Source organism: Chelonoidis abingdonii, chromosome 10 (genome assembly GCF_003597395.2).
Source record: "Chelonoidis abingdonii isolate Lonesome George chromosome 10, CheloAbing_2.0, whole genome shotgun sequence".
Classification (NCBI taxonomy): domain Eukaryota; kingdom Metazoa; phylum Chordata; order Testudines; family Testudinidae; genus Chelonoidis; species Chelonoidis abingdonii.
Window position 1 is genome coordinate 41,289,712 of NC_133778.1, and position 24,474 is coordinate 41,314,185.

The 24,474-nt window shown below is 41.6% G+C and overlaps 1 protein-coding gene across 1 annotated transcript in view; it reads right to left on the reverse strand.

The window, feature by feature from the left end:
- The window catches only part of MYO3B (myosin IIIB), a 297,957-nt gene that overhangs the window by 134,657 nt on the left and 138,826 nt on the right, over window positions 1-24,474 (reverse strand). Inside the window, exon 22 of the mRNA XM_032771086.2 lies at window positions 2,643-2,722. Coding sequence (XP_032626977.1) covers window positions 2,643-2,722 — 80 coding nt within the window. The remainder of the gene's footprint in view (window positions 1-2,642; window positions 2,723-24,474) is intronic.

Sequence of the window (24,474 nt, forward strand, 5' to 3'; positions counted from 1 at the left end):
TGCTGATCAGAGCTCCATGCTGGACAAACAGGAAATGAAATTCAAAAGTTCGCGGGGCTTTTCCTGCCTACCTGGACAGTGCATCTGAGTTCAGATTGCTTTCCAGAGCGTTCACAATGGTGCACTGTGGGATACTGCTCGGAGGCCAATACTGTCGATTTGTGGCCACACTAACCCTACTCCGATATGGCAATACCGATTTCAGTGCTACTCCCCTCGTCGGGGAGGAGAACAGAAATCGGTTTAAAGAGCCCTTTATATCAATATAAAAGGCTTTGTTGTGTGAACGGGTGCAGGGTTAAATTGGTTTAACGCTGCTAAATTTGGTTTAAACGCGTAGTGTAGACCAGGCCTAAGAGTGATCTTTTGCCAGTTAGCTTATGTCACTTGGGAAGTTATACTGAAAAAATCCTCTTACACTGAAATAAGACTGTCCACAAGGCTGCTGCTGGTTGGGGGATGGCAGTAAAACGATATAATAACTGGTAAAACTTTCTCATGTAGACAAGGCCCTAATGTTGTACGCTAAACAGCCTATTCACCCAAACAGAAAAAAACAAAAACAGAACCAGCACTCATTAGCTGGAACTGTAAATCCATTTCTCTAATGGTTGCATGGACTAAGACCTGGCTCTAAATTATTTCAATCACATGGGCCAGCATCCCTTTCTGCACGTCTCTTGGGGTTTTTTGGGTTTTATTTTTTTTTTTGATATAAGGATTTGGATATAAATAGTTTAAATATTATTTAGTTTAACGGAATGCTTTTACTAAAGCTGCCAAGACAGAGTTGCTTTGATCCACCCAGGTTAAATCAGTAAAATGTATGCAGAGATGACTAACAGTGGTTGAAGATGAAACTGGAATGACAATATGAGTGTAAGTGCTATCTTGCAAGGAAATTCGATAGGGTATTGTCTTCCTTTCAGCACTAAACGAGTGTATACCAGTGAGAGAATAAATCTCTGAAATCTGAGTCTATATTTGCAGGTATAGTGAAGTGTACAAGCTCCAGGACGATATATGAGTGGCCATAAAAGGCCCAGAGGAAAAAAATCAAAACAAAACAAGCCTGGAAGCTTATTTTAATATAGCTATTATTGCCGCTATTTATTAATAATATGCACTGTAGGCATAGACAAAAAACAAGCAAACAAAACCTAACCAATAATATACTTGGCCAGCAGAGCGCTAGAATATATAGAGAAGGACCAGGAGTAACTTCTTGAATTCTTAATACTATCAAACTGATGCATAAGGGTTCTCTCCGTTATTGCCTGAGCTTGGTGCAACAAATGTTATTAATGGTCAGAAAATTATCGCACCCTTTTACAATCTTGCCACAGTATTTACTTGATGAAATCTAGCAGCAACTAATTCCATAACTCCACTATGTTCCATTAAGAAGCATGTCCTTTCAGTGGTTCCTAGGGTCACCAGATGTCCCGATTTTATAGGAACTGTCCTGATATTCGGGCTTTGTCTTATATAGGTGCTTATTACCCCAGTGGTGAGTTGGAGCCGGTTCGCAAGAACTGGTTGTTAAATTTAGAAGCCAGTTGCTAAAGGGTAGGCCGACTTCCCCAGAGGGCAATTTAAAGGGCCTGGGGCTCCCAGCAGGCGCTGGAGCCCCAGGCCCTTTAAATTGCCACCTGATCCCCCCTGCTGGAGCCCTGGGTTAGGGCTGCAGGGCTCTGGGGGCTATTTAAAAAGTCCGGGGCTTCCACTGCTTCCACTGCCCCAGCTCTTTAAACAGCTGCTGCTGCTACCCCAGTGGGGGAAAGGGAGGAGGAGAAACTTGCGGGTTCTGAGGGGGGCAGTCAGGGGCAGGATGTGGGTTGGGGTCGGATGGGCGGTGGTGGTGGTGGTCATCAGACAGGCACGTGGGGCTTGTTCTGTACTCATCACGCAGTTCCCTACCGGGTCTTCGGTGGCGGGCGGGGTGGGGGGGAATCTTCACCCAATCTGAGTGAAGGACCTGCCACCGAAAACCCAGAGGGAGTGAAGACCTGCCCCCCGCCGCTAAAGTGCTGCCAGGGACCCACTGGTTCTTAGGATTTTGGGAGCTCATCACTGTATTACCCCCACCCCGTCCTGATTTTTCTCACTTGCTGTCTGGTCACTCTAGTGGTTCCACATTGACTGTCCATCTCTTTCAAATGTTTTTGCCTTAAAGGCAGGATAAAGCAGAGGAATGGGTCAATTTTCTATTTTGCCCTTCATAATGTTGAATACTCCAACCAAATTCCAACCAATTAAATCTCCTTTTCAGGCTACACACTCCAAGGATGAAATCCTGGCCCCACCGAAGTCCATGGATGTTTTGACATTGGCTTAAGTGGAGCCAATATTTCATTCCTAGTCTTTTCAATCTGTTGTCATATATAAATTCCACCATTTCTCTAACCATATCTGTTAGTGTTTGCTGGACTCTTTAATGGACTGGTGACCAAAACTGGATACAGTAATCCAGATCAAGGTGCATATTTTCTGAAATAGGACCAGAATCTCAGCTGATATAAATCCGCCCCATTGTGGATTTACAGCAGCTGAATATCTTGTCTATAGTTCCACAATAATATTTGCTGACTGAAATTTCTTCCTTTTTTGCAAATGCCTCCAGGCAATATAATATTACTAACCTTGATGCGCCCAGCACTAAGCTGTGGAGGCAAAGACCTAGATGCTGCTGTCACTCTGGCTCTTGCCTGTGCCAAGTTACCTGTTAAAAGAGATGGAAACACAAATTGAAAGAACAGTTGCTGTTTCACTGAGAGAAGGGAAAATCTGAAAGGTGAGAAGGCAGTCTAAGTAGCAGCACTAACAACACTTCTTCTGCTGAACCCAAATAATCACAGATCCTTCACATCACTGAGCATTCAGCAATGGTAAGGGCAACAAAAGAGAGGTACCAGGGTGCAGTGTTGATTTAAGAGGAAAAAAGTTGGTGATAAGGAGGCATGTCATTAGGTGCAGCATATTGAGTTGATGAAAGCATCAGCACAAAGGCATAACAGCTCAATTGCTAGTAATTAATTTATCAGTGAATCATTCAAAGTTTTGAGAGAAAAAGAACAGAAATAAAGCTATTTTGTATGAAATCACATGGACCCCTGATGTGCGTAGATGGCATCTAAAATCACAAACTAAAGAGATGATAAAACAATCTTTTTTTTTTTTGAGCTTTGGACACACAGGCCTGCTTAATTGTGAATGCTATTGTCTTTTGGGATTTTTAGAGACTGACTGGACTCCTTGGTCAAAACCACATTGTTTTGCTGTGATGTCAATTGAATGACACATTTACATTTTTTAAAAGTACAGTATGAATCACTTGAAACATTTCAGCTTTATTTGCAGAATAACAAAATAACTTTTCAAAATAAAGATTCAGAGAAGAGAGAGGAAGTGATGTGGACTGTGCATACATATGCAAGACATACCATATATTTTAAAGTTTTAGCAAGTCTAGCACAAGATGTCCAAATGTTTTCTCTGGCTATATCTTCAGAGGCTAAACTGTGATTAATAGCATTGAAAGAACCCTTTGAAGCAGGATTGGTGACATCAAAGTCCTAATCCATGGGTGGCAGGATTTTTATAATGAGTGGGAAGCATTTTAACACATTTCAAAGGATTTACAACATGAATAAACAATAGACCTCTGCAGATGTACCACACACCTCTCAGAAACATAAAACATAAATAAGTTTCCATTTTAATTTAAATGTAAATAAAGTGTTAACACTTCTCTCAGATGGTAAGTACCTTGTTTGCATCATTCCAGTGTTTGGCTATTTGCTTTACAGAAGACTTGTAACTTCAAACATTCTTCAGGGTTTTGCTAAATTATACAGTATATAACTGGTAAGGAAATAACATAAAATATACAAAAAGAAAAGAATATTTATTTAATAGTACTTATCCCAGAGAGGAATTGCAAGAGTACATTACCCACATTAAACTGAAAAGAACCTTTGACAGCCTATGGTCTCACTTCCCTTCTAACAAGGAAACTGACAACCTTCTGAAAACAATCTGGAGGCTGACACTCAAAATTTGGGGATTACATGCTCAGGAGCAATTCAAACATTCTGGACATTTATTCATTCTCAATATCTTTTTGTGTTAAGGTCTTGGCATAGAGGACTGTGACACAATACTGTGTTAAGGTCCTCCAGTCCAAACAGAAATATGTGGCTATTTGTCAGGCCATATCATATCACAGGACACAAAATGTGTTAATGTTTTCAGAACTTGTTTTGGAATGTAACTTTTTAGATGCTAAAAAATGTGAGCCTGTTTTGAACATCTGCTACAAATCTAAGGACAAAATGTGGACATTTTTCTCCTAATCGTAACAAAAGAGCTCAACATGAGCTAATAGCTGGCCATTCTCACATTAAAACATTTCCTCTTATTAAAATGTACTTTTGGTTAAAAATGACTGAGGATGCTGGATGGGGACGAAATAAGGGTTTCTGCTCCTTTTTATATAAGGCCTGAAAATGTGGAAAAGTGTTTGATTTGACATGGTTTGGTTTTTTTGGCTTGGGTTTTACAACAACCATTCAGGTCCTGTTTAGGCTGCAAAGCCATGAACTGGAGAACTAGTATCAGTACAAAAGGGTAAAAGTTAAGCAATAGAGAGAGGAAGGAAATGTAAGCTGGTTTTTGTTTGCTTTTATTAAAGCATATCGAACTTCAATGGATAATTAACATTTTGGATAAATGATGTTTTTGTTAAAGGTTCAGTTATGATTGTAGAGTTCCAGACATCCTCCATCAAAATTCAGACTAAACCTCACATTCCTGATAAGGCAATAAATAAGCAGGGGGGGCGTAGGGAGGACTTTCAATAAAAGCAGACATCACCTTTCAGGCCTTCTTCACATACTATAAGGAATAAAAATAATGGAACCAGGCCATTTTTAAAAAAAAATCCTTTTATTGTTGGTTATATTCAGTTTAGAGATACACCAGAGCTGCAAATTCAGGTCCAGATTTCAAATGTCCTAAAGTTCTATAGTGTTAAATTCTGGGAGCTTGGTTCCAACTCATCTCTTTGTGGGGTTTTTTAAATCTGATATGTTACTATTTGTGTATGAAAATGAATTTGCTATGAAGTTAGAATATTTTTTCCAGTGTGCAGACTAATTCCATTAAATATTAATCAAATACAACTTTATACCATTCCAACAGTGTTCTCTTTATAAACAGATTTAAAAAAAAATCTGTTTCCAGGGCTGTGGAACAATTATGATAAATGGACATCTTTTTTGATAACAACATCACCATCTCACTTTTACAAAGTGCTCTTCATCAGTAGATTTCAAAGTGCATTCTAAAGAAGATCAGTATCATTATTGCCATTTTACAGCTGAGGAAACTGAGGTACAGGGAGGTGAAGTGACTTGCCCAAGGCCACCCAGCAGACCAGTGACCAAGCCAGGAATAGAACCAAGATTTCCCAAGTCCCACTCTAATACTCTCTATCAATTAGGCCATCTTATAGAACTCTGACAAACATTATTGGGTCATTTGCTATTATTATTGATGATTTTATCTATCTCAGCAAATGAATAAATGAAAATTTGTTTTAAAACTTTGAGGAATATGTTAAGGACTGTACCTTAGGTCAAATGAATTATTTGTTTTTGTAGAGAATTTCAGGTTATTGAACTGATCACTTAAGAAACAGGTTTATCTGCTATTTGCTATGAGGAGAAACAGAGATTCTGATCCTCCTAATGCTACTATAAAGCCCGACACTGCAGTCTTAACATCAGCATAATTACTACTGATTTCAGTTAGATATTTGCCTTGAATTGAATTTAACTGATTTAATTGAATATTAAGAGACCAGCAGGGTTCATTCCAGTTAAATCTTTCCACATACCTTGGGAGAACTGAAACATGAGTCTATATGTTCTGTCTAAAACAAACTTTGAATACTCCCTGAGTTGTATTTACATTCCTAGAAGATATATGATTGCTTTATAATGAATGTAGTGAAGTTGATGGTCATCCTCACTAAGATTATTATCCTGTGTTGTTTACTTCCTGCTTTATTAGCTCTGTGACCAATGGACTCTTATTTTGTTACTGCCTCTTTAGACTATCAGTGCATGTATATGATTTTCCATGATATTATACTGGCTGATAATGATGTTTAACATCAACAAAACATTTGTTTACAATAAATAATTCAAGCATTTATCATGCAGAATGCACAGAATGTATGATTCTGTCTAAATACAGTGTGACTGAAAGAGACTGCCAAGGAAAAAAATAAGATTCATACACAGTGATTTGCTGCCTCTTCCAAACAGCCGATTTTATTTATTTTTACTGGCAAAAGCAATAACAATTCTAGGCCAAAAATAAGACCCCTCCCCCTTTTACCTTTATAAATTCTTATCCATTCTTATTTTGGACTTCATTTTGTATTTCAAATGAGCTCTTGTATAATTACTATATAATGGATAGCAGCTTCAGTCAAATTGAAAGAAACTTTTTGTTAGGATTTTCCAAATCAAACACAAAATAATACTTTAAATAAAGGTTTGTGACCCAATAATCTCAGAAACTCAAGCTCAGGAAAATAATTCCCTCACCTACTCCTCTATACCATTAAAACTAACAAACAGAACAAGGCTTCTTTGCAAATCACTCCATACAACAAAAAGTGTTAGACAAGAATTAATATGTGGTCTATTCCCTGATCAGTAAATATTAGAAGCTGTGCTCTCTGCATTTGATTTTCATTTACAATGTCATTTATTACTTTACACACCAAAATAGTAAATGTTATTCCACTTTATGAATAATATCAATATTTGAAGAATAGAAGTTTTTAGATAATATCACACCCAGTTAAAACAGCCTATGTGTTCCTGGAAAGGTTAAACCGATTAAAGATTAAAAGACAGCACTGTTTCTTTTAGAAGTCTAGCTTCCTACATAAAGCATGACAGACAATGTAGAGGAAACACAGTATCTGCAGGTACAGATATGTCTAAATAAAATATTGCTTATATTAAATCAAAGTCCATAAAATGGAGAAATTAAAGTGACTACAAATTAGATTTTTTCCTAAACTACCAACATGGATGTTTAATTAGCAAAAGAGGGAGCATTGCCTAGTGGTCACATAAGAACAGCCATGCTGGATCAGACCAGTAGTCCATTTAGCCCAGTATTCTGTCTTCTGATAGTGGTCAATGCCAGGTCCTTGAGAGGGAATGAACAGAACAGGTAATCATCAACTGGTCCATCCCCTGTCATCGACTCCCAGCTTCTGGCAAACTATAGGACTATGGCCCCAATCCTGAAAACATGCACATACTTAATTTACCTTAAGTGGGACTACTTACATGAATCATGATAAGAGCCTCCTGCCTTAGTGTTTGCAGGATCAGAGCCCAGAGACTTTGAGACTGATTTGCTGTGACCTTGAGGGAGTCTCTTAACCTCTCTACTCTCAGTTATCCTTTCTGTACAAAAGAGCTAATAACGCCACTAGGGTTTAAGTAGGCTTCGTTCATTAATGTTTGCAAAGTGCTTTGAGAGCCTTCTAGAGAAGGTGCTGGAGTCGTGCAAAGGATTGAATTATATTTCAGTTCTGTGTATGGATGCTTATGCAGACAGGGCCAGCTCCAGCTTTTTTGCTGCCCCAAGCGGCGAAGGGGAACCCCCCTTCCTCCCCCACCAAAAAAAACTCCCAGTTGAGCTGCTGCCAAAGAGGAAGAGAGGGAGTGAAGGACCTGCTGCCGAATTGCCACTGAAGACCTGGATGTGCCGCCCCAATAATGGATGGAGTGCTGCCCCTTTCTATTGGCCACCGCAGGCACCTGCTTCCTGTATCCAGACTCCTTTTGTCAGAAATGGCTGGAAATTTCACAAGTACAGGTTTTCTTTCAAATACCCTCTTTAGTGTTGGCTCATTTCAACCATGTAAGAAAGACAATACTGTCAAAATATCCTGCCTCCTCGTTCAACCTAAAGCCAAGTAGTTCAGGTTCTGAAAAACACTTATAAAAAAGTCACTAGAAGTTTACAAGCTGCAATAAAGATCAGGGTTTTCTTTTTTCAGGTTCAGTGTCTGGAGTGTTATCTAGTTGTTAGAAAGAGAGGGTGCCTCACAGGACTCCTGGGTTCCAATCCTAACACTGGCACTGACTCACTGCAGGATCCTGATGAGTTGTTTATTTTGCATGATCATCATTTTTTTCCAACTGTCTTATAGGTAGCATAATACCTACCTGCCTCAAAGAGGTCATGGTGCTTAATTAAGGTTTGTAAGTCCTTTACTATTTTCAGATTGCGAATGCTACAATATCTAAATAAATATTAGTAAGCGTTACAATAATCATTTGGGTCAGTTCTGATTTGATTTGAAATCTATTCCTTTAAAAGGGGGCAAGGATAACATCGTTCTTTTGGTATAATATTTACTTTTTGAAGTGAAATTGACTCAGAGCAAAAAATATCTTAATGACAGTGGCATCATACCTATACAGACTGTATCAGGAACACTACTAAAATGTGCAGCTACAATACAGAGGGCATAGCACAAGCTCTCCCCTTATCTTCATCTATTTTATTAATTTCATTCATGCTTCTTCCTTAGATATGGATTGGGCGCTTTAAATATCAAGTAATATTATACAGTCAGGAATAGTAAAATGCATTCATATTTCATTGACACTGCTTTTAATCACAGCTAAGCACTTGCATCCTGGAAGAGGTACAAAGTCAGACCATGTCTTTGACATACTGTAATAAACGTTTGTCTCAAATCTGGACTTAGAGTTCAACATCTGAGTGTTTATCTGAACCTCCCCCCAAGCTTATACCCAGCTTGGATTTTATCTCGCTGCCACCAACTAGGACTATTTAGGGTTCCTAGTTACCCCGAGTCACCCCAACCTTTCCCTGGGGGACCCCCAAGACCCAGAACCCCTGGGTCTCCCTATCTCAACGGAAACAAGCTTCTTCCCTCTTGTCTCCTCGTTATCTGCTCCCCCGCTTCCCTCCCTTTTCCTGGGTGAGCCTGGGCGATGCAGTACTTAACTCCTTGAAGGCAAAAACAAGAGGGAAATCACCCTCCCCTGAGGCGATGCATTCAAATCTGTAAAGCTAATATAAGAGATTTCCCCCCACCTTCCTTACCTTACCGGAGAAACCCCAAAACCTCAGCCAGTTTAAAAAAGACTTTATATAAAAGAAAGAAAATACAAACACAATAATACTGCATTAAGAGATCAATACAGGCTCTTGCTTATAAGAAATATGAATAAACAGTCTGATTTAAAAGATAGCCCCTTAAACCAGTCCAGCAAATCACACACTGTAAATACAACAAAGCATATAACAGCCTATTGCTTGTGGCCTTTGTACTCACACTTTGTAGGAAAATATTAGAAAGAATAGGAGTTATCAGAAAAGATGTTTCCTCCATAGCTGGGAAAAACAAAAGACCTAGAGTACACAATTCCCGCCCCTGACTTTTAAAAAATCCAGTTCTCTGATTGGTCCTCGGGTCAGGTGTTTGGTTCCCTTTGTTCACCCTTTACAGGCAAAAGAAAATTAACCCTTACCTTACCTATCTACTAATGACACATACAGAGATTCTTTTCTGCCTTTCCTTTTAGTACATTTTATCTTGCCTAAGGAAGTCAACTGCTTATCTTCATAATGCATTTTCATCTTCTGCTACTGTAAAAGGCTAAGCTTCTCTGAGCAAACTATAACGGAATACATGTCATTTTTTATTGGGTGCTCATTTGAATCTGGTCACTGACTATCAAAACTCTATTGAGTCACTGAAGCCATTTAAGTTAATCTATCTGCAGTAAAATAGCTAAGAATCCAATTTTCACACCTATTACACGTTTTACATACGAATATAATATTTATATAAATACTAGATATGGGATAGAATTGTTTGTCAATACGCACACCAGATACTGGAGCCTCAGATACTACACTGGAAAATACAGCATACTTTCTACCCAAAATGAGTTATCAGTCCTGTTGAAGTCCCTAGAAGTAAAAAGAGATCCTAACCAGTTTTGCAAAATCAGAAATGTACAAAGAACATGAGAACCATGATATTTTTAGTAACAGTAGTATGTATCTGTGTGCGTGTCTATAGCTCCAGAATTGTTACTATCTCCTCAGCACATAATCTGTACATGGTCTTTGTAGACAAATAAACATGTCAAGCCCCATGCCACAAGGCTCTAACAGTCTGAGCCTTTGATTCTCATTTACACTGCTCTGGTAGCATAACGGGGTCTGAAAGCGGGCATAAATGAAAATTACACTCACTTCAAAACCCCTTTCCATTGCCAATGTGGTATAAAAGGGCCTTATTCTAAATAAGAATTAGGCTCTAAAAGGCTTCCTTGGGCAGACTTCCCATAGACTTGGGCAAATCACTCAGCCTCTCTCTGCTTCAGTTCCCCATCTATAAGATGGGGAGAATAGCACTGCCATGCCTTCGACAGGTGTTACATGGAAAAATACATTAAAGATTGGGAAGCATTTTGAGATCTACTGATAAAAAGCACCATATAAGAGCAAGTTATTATTGTTATTCGTCAATGACCAGGCCCTAAATTAGACATAACACACCAATGGATGGCAAACAAAGGAGATTATGGGAAGCAAGAGGTTTACATTAAATATGTTAAATAATATGAATGCTTTTGTTATGTAAGCATATAGATCATATCTGTTTTGAAATCATTATTTTACTGGAATAAATTAATTTGTCATTTAAACGAATAAAGTTATCAAAAAGAGTAGAGAGTGACAGAATGGATGCCAACCAGCCTATTGTTTCAAATTACACAAACTTATCTCAGTAACGAGGTTTTTATTTTCAAATTGACCACTAGGATTGATTTCATTGACCAGATCATTTCATTGACCAGGATACAGTGATCAACTCATTGGTCAAATAGCAGTATTACAATGGTTATCCTGAAGCACATGAATTAATTAGACCAGTTATATTAGTTGAGTACCTGCAGAGTCTGACCAAGAACTGGCTGATGCTCAAACCAGACAAGACAGAGGTAATGATAGTTGCTTGGGGGGAAGCAACCAGAGGATATGGTGAAAAACAATGTCTGTCCCTTTAAAAGAGGGTTTGTGCACCACGTGAGGGTCATGGTTTGCAGTCTACGGGACTGGCTGAACTCTCAAGTCAGCCCTACCACAAGCATTTCAAAATAGATGTGGGGGACGAAGGCAGGGATTATAAGAGTGGTGAACTGCTGAATGAGGAGGGGAAACTTGAGCTTTTAAACCTACTTGGCTTACTGCTGCAGGACTGCCTGGTGTATTGTGACTTATGTCAAGAATACCAAACTCTTGGTGTAAATTGAGGCACGGAAAAAGTTAACCAACTTAGCCAAAGTAACATTGAGTAAATGGTGGAAGTAGGAATAGAATTCAGAAGTTGTAATTTCCAGCCCTCTGTTTTGCACACTCCCTTTCTATACGCTTTATGTGTTTTATTTTAAATATCTCATTATTTAGTGCCTCATGCTGCAGCTGTTCCATACCCAGACCCCCCTTTGAAATCAGTGTAAGAATTCTTTGTACAGGGTGACTGCAGCACCAAGCCTTTACTCATTCTGTACAGTACAAAGGTAATTTTAAGGATCCTAGTACTACGTATTCTGATGAAGACATCTCTGTATTTAGCTGTTCCCACTGTTATAAGATGTACTGTAGGATTGTTCATTATGAATTCAGCTGCAGGTTGTGCCACACTCTCCTGGCATTTTACGGGGCACTGGGCCAGCAGTAGTGGAAAATCTGCTTGGAAGTGCAGGAGACTCACACTTCCTATTCCCTTTGAGACTTCATAGCCAACTAGCAGGGTCCCAACACTGGACAGTAACGACTGGAAAGGGGGTGTTGGCAAGGCATCTCAGGAATGCAATGTTTCAGCTCCTCTCTTGGACATCATCTGCTGATGGGGCTTCTGTAGCAGCCCGACCACTACAGAGTTCTTGCAACTCATGAGGAAGAGCAGTGGTGCAAACACAATCTGCCACCCCCGGCATGTAATTTTGTGGTGTGCCGGGAATGGGCAGGTGGGTTGCTTGTTTGTTTTCTTAATCAGGACATCCCTCTTCCAAAGCTTTGCCTTCCCACTTGAATGCTGCCCAGTTGTATTGTATCTCTAAGGAATACACTAAACAATCGAATTTAAGAAATAATATAAAAGAGAGAGAAAAAAAGGTGTCTCCTCCCATTCAAACAAAAGATAATTAGGAACCCAAAGTTAAACCTTCAACTGGTATAAATAGAATGTACCATGAAGGAGAGAGTAAATTCGTTAGCAAATGAAATAGCCTGTTGTTGGCAATAAAGACTTAATGTTAACAACTAGAGCTGGTCAGAAAAATGTAATTTCCATATTCTGCCATTTTGAACGACCCCTCAAAATATAGATATTTCCTGCAGAATGCAAATTCCAAAAAATTTCAGTGTGGAACCATGATTTGTTTTGGTTTGGCTCTATAAGTGTTAAAGATGATCATACAAAATATTAAATATTATATTTAATACAATAGATAAATAATATTAAAATATTATAATATAAAAGTTTACATGAAATAAAAGGGAATTAAAATGTCAAAAGATTTTACCTTACCAAAACAGAATTTAAAAGTCAAAAGGGTTAAAATTAAGCTGAAATCAACATGTTCCAACAAAACATTTTCATGTAACTATATTTTCTGACAGAAAACAGTTTGGTTAAATTTTTTTCAACCAGATGTACGAAGAACTGTCAGTTGTGTACAGCAATATTGTGGATAGACAGTATTAACTCAGAGTAGTTATAAAAAGCAGTTTCATCTTCAAAGTGCTTGACATACTCTAACTAGTCTTTATAGTATCCCTTTACTTAATTAGTAGTAATATTCTCATTTTCTTGTTATGGAAACAAACTAGGTACTCCGGTTGACATCTAACTTTAGGCACAGGAGAAGTCCAGTTGACTTCATGTTCTTAATACCAGGTTTGTTGTTTTTACATTCCTTCCTGAATCAGGGCCATAGAGAGGCTAAGACAGGAGTGGGGAACCTTTTTGCTATCAGGGGCCACTGACCAACAGAAAAAAATCAGTCACAGACCACACACAGCCCCTTGGAGGGAGGAGGGGAAGTGGTCTGGGGCTTCCCCAAGGCTCCGGGGTGGGGCCAGAAATGAGGGGTTCAGCGTGTGAAAGGTAGCTCTGGGCTGGGGCAGAGGGTTGGAGTGCAGGAGGGGGTGAGGGCTCTGGCTGGGGTGGGGCTGGGGATGAGGGGCTTGGGCCAAGGAGTTTGGAGTGTGGGAGCAGGCTCAGGCAGGAGTTTGGGATGCGAGTGGAGGTCTGGGGTATGGGCTCTGGGAGGGAGTTTGGGTGCATGAGGGGCTCAGGTCTAGGGCAGTGGGGTGTGGGAGGGAGTTCCAACCTGAGGCAGGGGGTTGGGGTGAGGGTGGGAGTGCGGGGTCTGGGAAGAAGTTGGGGTGCAGAAGGGAGTTCCGACCTGGCACATGGAGTTTGGGGTGTGCGTTCTGGCTGGGTGGCACTTACCTCAGACAGCTCTCAGTTGGGGGTGTAGCAAGGCTAAGACAGGCTCCCTGGCTCCGTTCCACTCCCAGAAGCAGCTGCCATGTCCGGTCCCTAAGCAGAGGGGTCAGGGGGCTCTGCGTGGTGTGTGCTGTCCAGGCACATTGGCACCGCCCCTGCAGCTCCTATTGGCCACAGTTCCCAGCCAATGGGAAATGCGAAGCCAGAACTGGTGGCAGATACAGTGCACGGAGCTTCTCTGATTGGCCTTGCTCCTAGGAGCCGCAAGGACATGCCAGTCATTTCCGAGAGCTGCATGGAGCCGACTGGACTTTTAGTGTCTCTCTCTCTCTCTCATGCAAGCACTTATCACTGTGTGGCATGTGAGCACCTTTTATTATATTAGCATTGGTTCCTTTTCACAGATCATTTTAAGTATCACAGACATACTGCTTCTGTGACAATATTTCCTGAAGCATCACCTTCCAGAGTCAACAGCAATGTTGCCACTCTTCATAATTTTACTACAAATCTCACGTTTGTCTTGAAGCCCTAGCTCCTGGCATCAGATGATTAAGTGAAGGGCTCCACTTTCTTTTTAAAACAAACAAAAAAGCTGTAAAATGTGTACCCTAAAGGCTCCTACACAAGAAAGTAAATAAACTGAAAATGTATTATTTTTTAAAATCTCATGATTTTTAAGCCATTCATGATTGGGGGACCTGATTCATGATTTTTGAACAATTGGGGTTCGGAATCCTGCATCAGGACTCACGGAAACAATATCAAATTGCACCAGATTGGTAGTCTAATATTATTAATACAATTCATTGATTTTTACAGTGAAAACAACCGCCTCGGTCCCTACCCATAGCTCTTTTTAAAATCTGTCCCATAATGCACAAATCAGGAGAAACAACAACGAGACACGAGATATTAAAAACTACCAAGTAGCTGCCATCTGAAGGCAGTACTTCATTATATTTTCTCTTTTCTAAATTCCAACTTTTCCTTTACAGGTAAGACTAACATCAGCCAACTAAGAGAGATTTTCCAAACGTAGGAATTCGCTCTTCAGAGACAGCAGTCACCTTCTTAAGGTTTTACTTTAGTACAAAAGACAGCTATAGAGCCTTGCGCAAGATGGACCCATTTTGGAAGTCTGAGAGTTAAAGAAGTCGGCTGTTAATTCTTACTGAATTGGGTCTCTAGGTTACTCAACTGAGTGTTTCTTCCTTTGTATGTCTGTACATCTGTATATTTTATGTCATGTTTCTAAAAATATCATTAAAAGATCCATTTCTGATAGAATATATTATTAGGGAAATTATTCTATTTTTAATCTATGCTTAATTAATGGGACAAATACGCAGCTCTTTTGCTATTTTTACCTTACCGAATCATTGCTATCCATTGCTGATGCTGTTCTCACAAGTCAAGTCAAAAGAAACAAGACTGTATTAACTAACATGAAAACAGACATGCTGGTTCAAAAGACCACTGACCTTTGCAGCTTGTTGTACGGTGAAAGAGCAGTGAAGGTGGTGGACCTTGTTAAAGCAAAGTAAAAAATCAGAGCACAACAGCACCACCATCATACAAAACACTGAAATGAATATATGAGCAAAATCTAATGCAGACTCAGAGACAGTTTGCCATAAGACACGCTGGCTATTAGCTACAGTAAACACAAGCTGGATGATTTAGAGACATTTGGATTTGTTAGCACATTCTTTTTGTAAAAGTACAGTACACCCGCAAAATATTATGGATGCTTAAGTTGTCAGTATGTTGCATGCATTACTTGAACATCCCACGTGCTTTATCTGCTGTACCGACTCTCATGAAAGCTTAAGAATTATTAATTGCTCATTTGGGTCTTGATCCTTTGAGCTGCTGAGAGCCTCCTGTGAGGTGACAAGCACTCTCAATTCCATTTGACGTCAGAGCACTCAGTGCCTGGCAGGGTTAGTGTCTAATAAATTCACTTTTAAAATAATCAGGGTACATGTTTTGTAAACATTTTACTATTGAAATGATGATATATAACACATGAGAACCATATTCTAACAGTTAACATTAAAACCAATATCTTCTGTATAACACATCTGTTGCTATCTCTAAGTTAATTTATATTTTAATTAAATCAGTATGAAATGAAATATTAAGATTAATTATTGTGTATCTATGTAAAAATAACAATTTTTAAACAAGTAAGAAGTTAGGTTAGAAGTAAGGCTGACTGGATAACACAACCACCACTCCATTTTGTGAAAATTTTTGAGATTTCCACATTTATTTTCATTCCACAATAGAAAGAAAACTAAGAGCTTTTGAATCTTGGTATGAAAACAAAGAAACAAAGAAACAAACAACCCATGATTGAGAGAGACCCTAGAACAGCCAAAAGCCCAATGGTTAGGGCACTCACCCAGGATATGGGAGACCCAAGTTCAAGTCCCTGTTCTTCCTAATTTGGAGCAGGCACTTCACTATGTAGCACTCCCACATCTCTGGCAAATGCCCTAGTGACCAGTCTACTAGCTATTCTGGGGTGGGTCAGTGTAGGTCGCACTCTCTCTCTCTCCTGGACCTGAAAAACCTTCCCAATAAAGTCTTTATTGAAACCAAAATGTTTCATGGAAACATATTGGTTTAGACAAAACAGCATTTTTCCACAGGAAAAATTTTCATCAAAAATGTTTTGACCAGCTCTAGTAGTTGGAAATATTAAAAGAGAAAGTATCATCTTCTCTAAGCTATTAAGAAGGCAGAGAACAAAACAAAGTTCCTCCCAAGTTTTGCTTATCTGAAATGGTCTTTTACAAATTGACACAATTAAACCATCAATATCTATTTCTTAAAATGACTCAGTCCTATCTGTTACGGTCCAAGTCTTTAGACACTTTCAGCTAGATTCTGCCGTCTTTATCCAGGAGTAATTTATTCTGCAAGTACTCACACTGAAATTGACTTCTCATGGAGTAAGATACTACTTAATGAGAGCAAGGATAGCAGGACCTGGCCTAGAGTAACAGCTGTAATGCTTACTGCCATGAGTAATCCCAGAGATTCACATTACTCTTGATTTTAATGGAATTATTGACAATAGTGAAAATTATATCTTGTATTGTGTGTTAGCATGATTGGGTCCTTACTTGTCATTTTGATAGAAAGTTCTGTCCTTAGGTCCCTATATGGGTGGCATGCTCTGGATCCTACTTTTATTGAATCTCATTATAAGCATCTGTATATTTCCATTGCCCTGTGACACAAATCCTGGGATCTGAGGAAAAGCCTCAGACAGAGGAAGCATGGAACTGTATGTATACTGTGCAATTGGGAACCTAAATAAAATGTAATCAAACACCCAAACTCTAAAGCTCAGTTAAGCTACATTTAATTTAGTTTACTGATGTCCCACATCTGCAACCCAGTAAAGTTCACAATTGTTACTATGCACAGCTGTGGTTTAAAGCCTATCTTTGCATACAATACACTGGCAGCAAAGCAAAAACAATTAATTTTATATGCTTTTAACATATGGATCAGACAGGCAGAAGTAAGAAAGCGTCTTATGTTCTAAAAATGTTCTAAAGAAAATATATAGCTTCTATTAACTTGACCCAAATTCTTAGAAAATGTAAGTTCTGATTCATCTTTAAGTAGAGAGATTATAATTATAATGGCTTTGTATCGGATTCATTTGATTTACAGTGCCTGCAGTTATCTTTTAATAGGGAAAATATATGACACAAATGTCCCATTATAAATAGATTTTATTATGAGATAAATTAGTAAATTGTAAAATGTTTGGAGTCTTTTGTTCTATTGTGATCTGTGGAATTAAAAGCAGGGGGGAAAACTCTTTAAGCCTAAATAGAAACACATTTCATTTCAGTGAATAAACATGATGTACATCAAGCCAAGGGCCCAATTCTGCAAACACTTATCACCAGTGATGAGCTGCCAAAATCTTAACAACCGGTTCCCTATAAAAAGTTCTGATTTAAGGGGGGAGAGCGGGGGAGGGGCCGGGGGAGACATACTTATGGGGCTGGGGGCCCCTGCAGAGCCTGGGGCAAATTGCCCCACTTGCACCCCCGACAACCCTAGAACTTGCAGCCCCCTCCCCCCTTACCTTGCTGGCAGCTCAAAGCAGCAGGACGACCAGCTGCTGGCCATGCTGCAGCTCTGCGGGGGGGAGGGGGGACATCCTCATGGGGCCAGGGGCCCAGGGCAAATTGCTCCACTTGTCCCCCACCACGGCCCCAGAACTTGCAGCCCCCTTACCTTGCCAGCAGCCCAGAGCTCAGCTGAGCTGCCCAGCTGCTGGTCATGCTGCAGCTCTTCGGGGTGGGGGAAGCCAGGGAGGGCCCGGGGGAGACAGTCTCATGGGGCCAGGGGCCCCTGCAGGGCCTGGGCCAATTGCCCCACTTGCCCCCTCACCTCCGGCCAGCCCTGGAGCTTGCAGCAGGACCCCCTCACACACCTTGCCGGGCCTCTCAAAAAGCAGCAGCAGGACAACTCCCGAGCTCAGCTGAGCTGCGGTGGCTGGCCACGGTGCAGCTGGGGGGAAGCAGGCGAAGGGCCGGGGAAGCCTCAGCCTCCCCAGTTGGGAATCCTGAGAGTAACAGGATGGTTCGGCCCGTGGACCGGAGTTCTTTGCCCATTCCCTGGCCCTTTAACAACTGGTTGTCCACGGAAGTTGTCCATTTAATTTTAGCAACCAGTTCTTGGGAACCTGTGGGAACTAGCTCCAGCTCACCACTGCTTATCACCAGGCAGAGTGCTTGTACTCAATGCGATTACACAGTAATAAGCAGTACAGGTAAAATCCTGACTCCACTTATGTCAATGGCAAAACTCCCATTGACTTCAATGGATCCAGGATTTCACTCTATGTCCAGTAGTAAAAGGATTGCAGGATTGGAATACAAAATAATTCAGTTATTTTTCACTATTTCTGATTGTTCAATAAAGTACCATTTGCTGTCAGAAATATAGATAATTTATACTGAGACACAGTATCTTAAATTGGAAAATTGCCAAGTTAAATTGATAACTGCAAATCATTTAAAAAAAAAGTCATTGTGCAACATAATGGTAGGTTTGAGGATGTTGCACTATGTGATTTGGAGCAGACACTAGTTGAGTTTTTAAGCTGACCTCCAAAAAGGGGGAGGAGACAGTGTTAGTGCTCCTGTTTTGGATTCTTTAGAACATATAAAGAAAGCCTGAACTTTTTATTTAAAAAAAAAATCCAGCTTTTTTCGTTTTTTAGATGAGACATAGCAGGTTCATCTACTCTGTTTTTCCTGGAGTAGTATAGGGATGACTGGAGAACTCATTGTATTCAGATAACACAAAAGACAATAGACTGAATGTAAATATTGAGGTGGGGAAGAGATGATCAGGCAGGCTGTTTATAAATAATTTATTTTTGTAAATAACTCTTTACCTCAAACTCCAGAAAAAATTGACCGAGTGTGCCAGCAAAAACAGAGATAATAAAACATAATATTTCTGATAGGTGAAATACACTCCCTATTGAATTCAATGCATCCAAGATTTCATCTGGTATATTTAATTTAAAAAAATGCGTTTAAAAAATAAAACCCTGTTACTCCATGTTTACAGATGACATACGAGCAAAAAAAGGTTCAAACACAACCATTTCCTCCCCTCCTTCCCAGGTCACCATTAATGCTAAAAAGGTTGCTAGTGCTTTTTAAAGAAGCTTGTATGGTTTCTTGTTAGGGGAATGTGACCAGATTTCTGCTAGTTGGTTATGGCTGAGAAAGCAAACAATTGCTTTGCAAAAAATCCAAGACCCAGACTGCAGAGAACTGGATGGAGGCCTCTTCAGAATCAGCCAGGGGACTATTAGCTGGAACTTTGCCATCCAGCAGATGCAACTGTAGTAGTAACCACTGTCCCCAATCCACCAATTAAAATAACATCTTCAGGCATGTATTCTCTCACACACACACAGTTAAAATGTTTGTCCCAAACAATTGCAGAGAATATGAAGGCAAGGTAAAGAAACTTTCTGGTTAGTATAGTATAATGCCATCCCCTAACAACTCATTGTACAGTATGGAGCTTGTAAAAAGAGATATATTACCTTGAAGATAAACAGTGGGAGCTATGGAGAATCCTGGATGATGGCACACTGGCAACAGACAAATGGGTGTCCCTCAGGAAACAGAAGTTTCTTCTGAGAGGGTTCCATGATTTTAGAAAGTTGGATGCCATGGGTGTTGGAATCATGTATTAAATCAGGTGATGTGACGCTAGACCATAAACAGTGAATCCAACTCAAGACCAAAGGAGTTGGGACAAGTGTGAACCAAGAAACAAATACCATTAGGGAAGTAGAAAATGAGTTCCCTCTTCTTCTGGGCTCATAAAACAGTTATTACAGGATACCATGGGAACAGTCTCCAGTATGCCATTATCTGTGTGCCACCCTGTTTCTTTTAAATGATTCAGGGAAGACACTCAGAGATGGTCCTTCCATGAAGAAGGATGAAGAAATATTTACAAGATTTCCCTTGCTGTAATGTAATCCAGACCAGTGCACAAAATGGCAGGCAAGTGACTAACACACTCCTTTTTCTTTAGGGGAGCAGGATTGCTCAGGAATTTTCAACAATTTATGTTTTGGGAAATGGTCTTGGTAAGACTGTGCTGTGGATAGCACACTTTGCTTTCTCATCACAGTAATTATTTCTTCCCTGTCAACAGCTGAAACACTGGAAAATCAAAATATTGCTTTGTTAGTTGTTATGACTGGCTTTCCTAGCAGGGATCTGACGTTAACTTCCAAAACTCCAAAAAAGCAGCTCAGTTCAAATTTCCAGACGTTTCTCACACAAAAACTGACTCCAACTGTTCTGCAGAACCTGACAGTCTAACACCATCCAAAACACAGGGTGTACACAGCAGCTGAGAGTATGCTTTCCAGTGCAGGTAGACAGACACATGCTAGGTCTGCTCGAGCTACTGTGCTAAAAATAGCAATGTGGCTGCAGAGGCATAGATAGGGGCTCATGCTAGCCACCCAAGTATAATCCTGCCTGACCAGCTGAGTACAGACTGAGGTGGCTAGCCCAAGCTGCTACCCTTGGAGGGCTGCACTGCTATTTTTAGCACACAAATTCAAGCAGAGCTAGCACGTGTCTTTCTACCCGCCTGGGAACCACATGTCCCAGCTGCAGTGTAGATATACCCTACGCAAGAACATTTATTTGAGCCATCCCACTGTGATGAACTGGGGCTATATCTGTATATCTTATGAATTCTGATTGAAGTTGTATTGTGAAAATCTGCTCAGTCATGAGTGCCTATATGTATGTGGATTACCCTCAAGCCAATGGGGAAATCGAACAGTTTAATAGAAGTTTGAAAGAGAGTTTGCAAACGGCTACACTGGAAGGGTGATTGTGGATACCCTTCACTATTGATTTCTTGCAAGCGTACGGGGCTACACAACATGCCACAATGCGAAGATCACCTGCAGAGTTACTGCATAGGAAACAGATGAATACTAAACTGAACATTGCTGAATTGTTAAAGGCATGACCTGAGGCCCCAGCCAAGGATGATGTGAGAAAAACAGTTGAACAGAACCAAGTAAAGTATAAGGCTTTCACAGACAAGCAGCAGGGTGCTAAGGAACCAAAGTTTGAGTGTGGTTCCTTCGTTAGAATACGAAAACCTGGAATTTTACACAAAGGGGACCAGAAGTTCACAGCTCCTCTTAAAATCATAGAGAAGAAGGGACTTTACACCTATCGACTTTCTGATGGGCGGTATGGAATGTTTCTTATCTTGCATCTGCCTATGCACCAAGAGGAGATTATGCCAACACCCCGTCTGCACTGGATGACTTTACTGTAGTATCAACACAACAAGACATTGCATTTGAACCAGGACTTGAGAGACGGCCTGTCAGACCCAGACGACCACCTACCTGGACTAGAGACTATGTTATGTAGTATCTACAGTGTTTTCAGTGTAATATTTCTGCCAATAGTATAGCGTCTTATTTCCTATTTGTTCCTGTGGTTAGAACAACTACATTAATTTTATTGGGAGAGTTCCTTAAGAGAGGAGGGAATGTGGTGTTTAGATGTTGCTTGTAATTATTAGAATTGGGAGCATTGGCTGTTGGGAATCTGAAAGGACAGAAAACAGGAAGGAGGGGGGAGGAGTTGAAGAGGCAGAGTGAGAGTTACAGAGGGTGCAGCAGCAGCTTGGTAAAGAGGTTTCCACTTTAAAAATAAAGTCCTGTTGAAGTTTGTTAGTACCTTGCCGGTTGATACAACACAAAGTCTCAGTGTTGCCAAACCTCATGATACTGTCATGAGTCTCATGATAATTATTGTTTTCCTTAAAGCCCCAGCTCCTGGAGTCAAGTGCATATGTGATGATTTCAGCCTTCATTCTTAAAGCAAAAGTAAGCTTCTAGTTCTTGTGGCTGTGGAGAAAGTTTCAAAATGTGACCCTATGGTACTTTAAAGGCTCAAAATGCAGAAGGGAAATAAAAAGAACACCAAACCTATTATTTTTACATAATCTCAATATTTTAAAGCCAATCTCGTGATTTTTGGTGAGCCTGACTTGTGATTTTTGAACATTCAGGGTTGGCAATACTGAGTCACAGAAGCTGGGAAGGGACTCCATAAGGGAGAGAGATCACCTAGCATGCAACAAAACTGCATAAGGAAGAGGTACCTTTCTTGCCTTCCTACACCCAGATGGTTCCCCAAGGACCCACAAAGGAAGTGTGAGACAGAAAGTGAGGGATATTGTTGTTTCAGATATTTATTGTTTTGTATCATGTAAACTCTCCTGTGCTTTACATGGTTAAGTATAAAAGAGCACAAAGGCATTAGATTGCGCAAAGGGTGTGTGTTGACTACTTCACAGCTACTCTGTGCCTCTGCAAGTTAAACTAACCAGAAGCTTCATACTTGTTGGGTGGAGTTCTGGGAGATGAATGTGTTTAAGTAACTGGGATATCTCAGGGGTTGGAGCTGGTCCTGAGGCATACAGCAGGTAGGCTGAGGCGCTCCATTTTGGAGAAGGGATAGCAAACTGAGAGCCAGTGCCCAGGAGAGGCCAAGGGAGAAACCAGTGCTGCAGCCTGCTGAGGCTTTAGAAACTTGAAGCACCCAAGGGTTCCATAGCACAAAGGCTTGGATTCCCCTGGTGATGCTTCCCAGGGCACCCAGGGCTGAGAGACACTTTGTTACTATGCAAGGGAGTCTTGCCTGTGCTAGCTGGATGTCATCTCCCTACTACAACCAGCAGGTCAAGCACTCTCCTCTAGGTTACACCAGGCCTGTCTTTGCCTTATAGGTTGACCCCAACCCCCGAGTCCCTTCAAAATGTCCCCCCTGTGGTATCCAGGCTTTGATCACTGGATACCCACAGAAATCCCAGATGGAACTGAGTACCACAATTTATCAGATTTGGCTTAAACCAGGGGTCTCAAACATGTGGCACACAGAGTAATTTTTTTCTGGGGCCCGCAAACACCTCGCAGCCCCCTTGCCCTCCCACAGCATTTACCTAGAGCGGCTCCAGCCCGACGCGCACTGGGGGAAGGGCAGGCTCCCTGCCTGCCTGCCCTGCCCCTGTGCCACTCTGGGAAGCGGGGGGCACAGGGGTCTATGTGTTGCTCTTGCTTCAGGCAGTGCCCCCAGCAGCTCCCATTGGCTGCGGTTCCCCATTCCCGGCCAATGGGAGCTGCTGGGGATGGTGCCTGAAGCAACAGCAACACACAGACTCCTGTGCCTCTCCTCCTCCAGGTTCCAGATGCTTCCTGAAGCGGCGTGGGGGCGGGGCGGGGCAGGCAGGGAGCCTGCCCTGCCCCCGGTGCATGCCGGGCCAGAGCCCACCCTCTGAACCCCACCTGCAGCCAAAACCCCTGCCCTAAGCCCCCTGCTGCACCGTGCATCCCGATTCCCAACCCCCTGCCGCACCCCACATTCCTCCTGCACCCCAACCCATTGCCCTGAGCCTCCTGCCACACCCCAACCGCCTGCCCTGAGTCCGCCAGCCGCACCCCACACCCCTCCTGCACCCCGACCCCCTGCCCTGACCCCCTACTGCACCCTGCACCCCAACTCCCAAACCCCTGCCGCACCCCACATCCCTCCTGCACCTCAACCCACTGCCCTAAGCCCCCTGCCGCACACCACACCTTGACCCCCTGCCAAGTCCCCAGCTGCACCCTGACCCCCTTCCCTGAGCCCCCTATAGCACTCTGCACCTTTCTTACAGCCCAACCCCCTGCCCTAAGCCCCCTGCCACACCCCACACCCCTCCTGCACTCCAATCCCCTGCCATGAGCCCCCTGCCGCACCCTGCACTTTGACCCCCTGCCGCACCCCTCACCCCAACTCCCTGCCCTGAGCTCCCACCACACCCCACACTCCTCCTGCACCTGCTGGGGGCAGGGAGGGAGTGAAGTTGGGATGGGGATTTCGGGGAAGGAGTTGGAATGGGGGCAGGGAAGGGGTGGGAAGAGGTGGGGCAGGGGCAGGACCTCATGGAAGGGGTGGAGTGGAGGCGGAGCCAAGGGTGGCCGGGGAGGTGTCAGTAATGCAGCCTTCGGGCCAATGTACTAGTCCTCATGTGGCCCTCGTGGTCATTTGAGTTTGAGACCCTTGGCTTAGATCCATGTTCCTGTAGTACGCACAGCATTTGAGTTACATTATAAAATAAATAAAAAACAGTGCGAGAGACAGGAACAAATGGTTCCATATGAAACATATCACACATTCTAAAGCCTCAAGTTAACTAAATAACAAGTTATCCTTATGTCTAAAGAAGCTTAATCTCACCCAAAGTTCTCTTCAGCATTTTCAGCCTAGGCA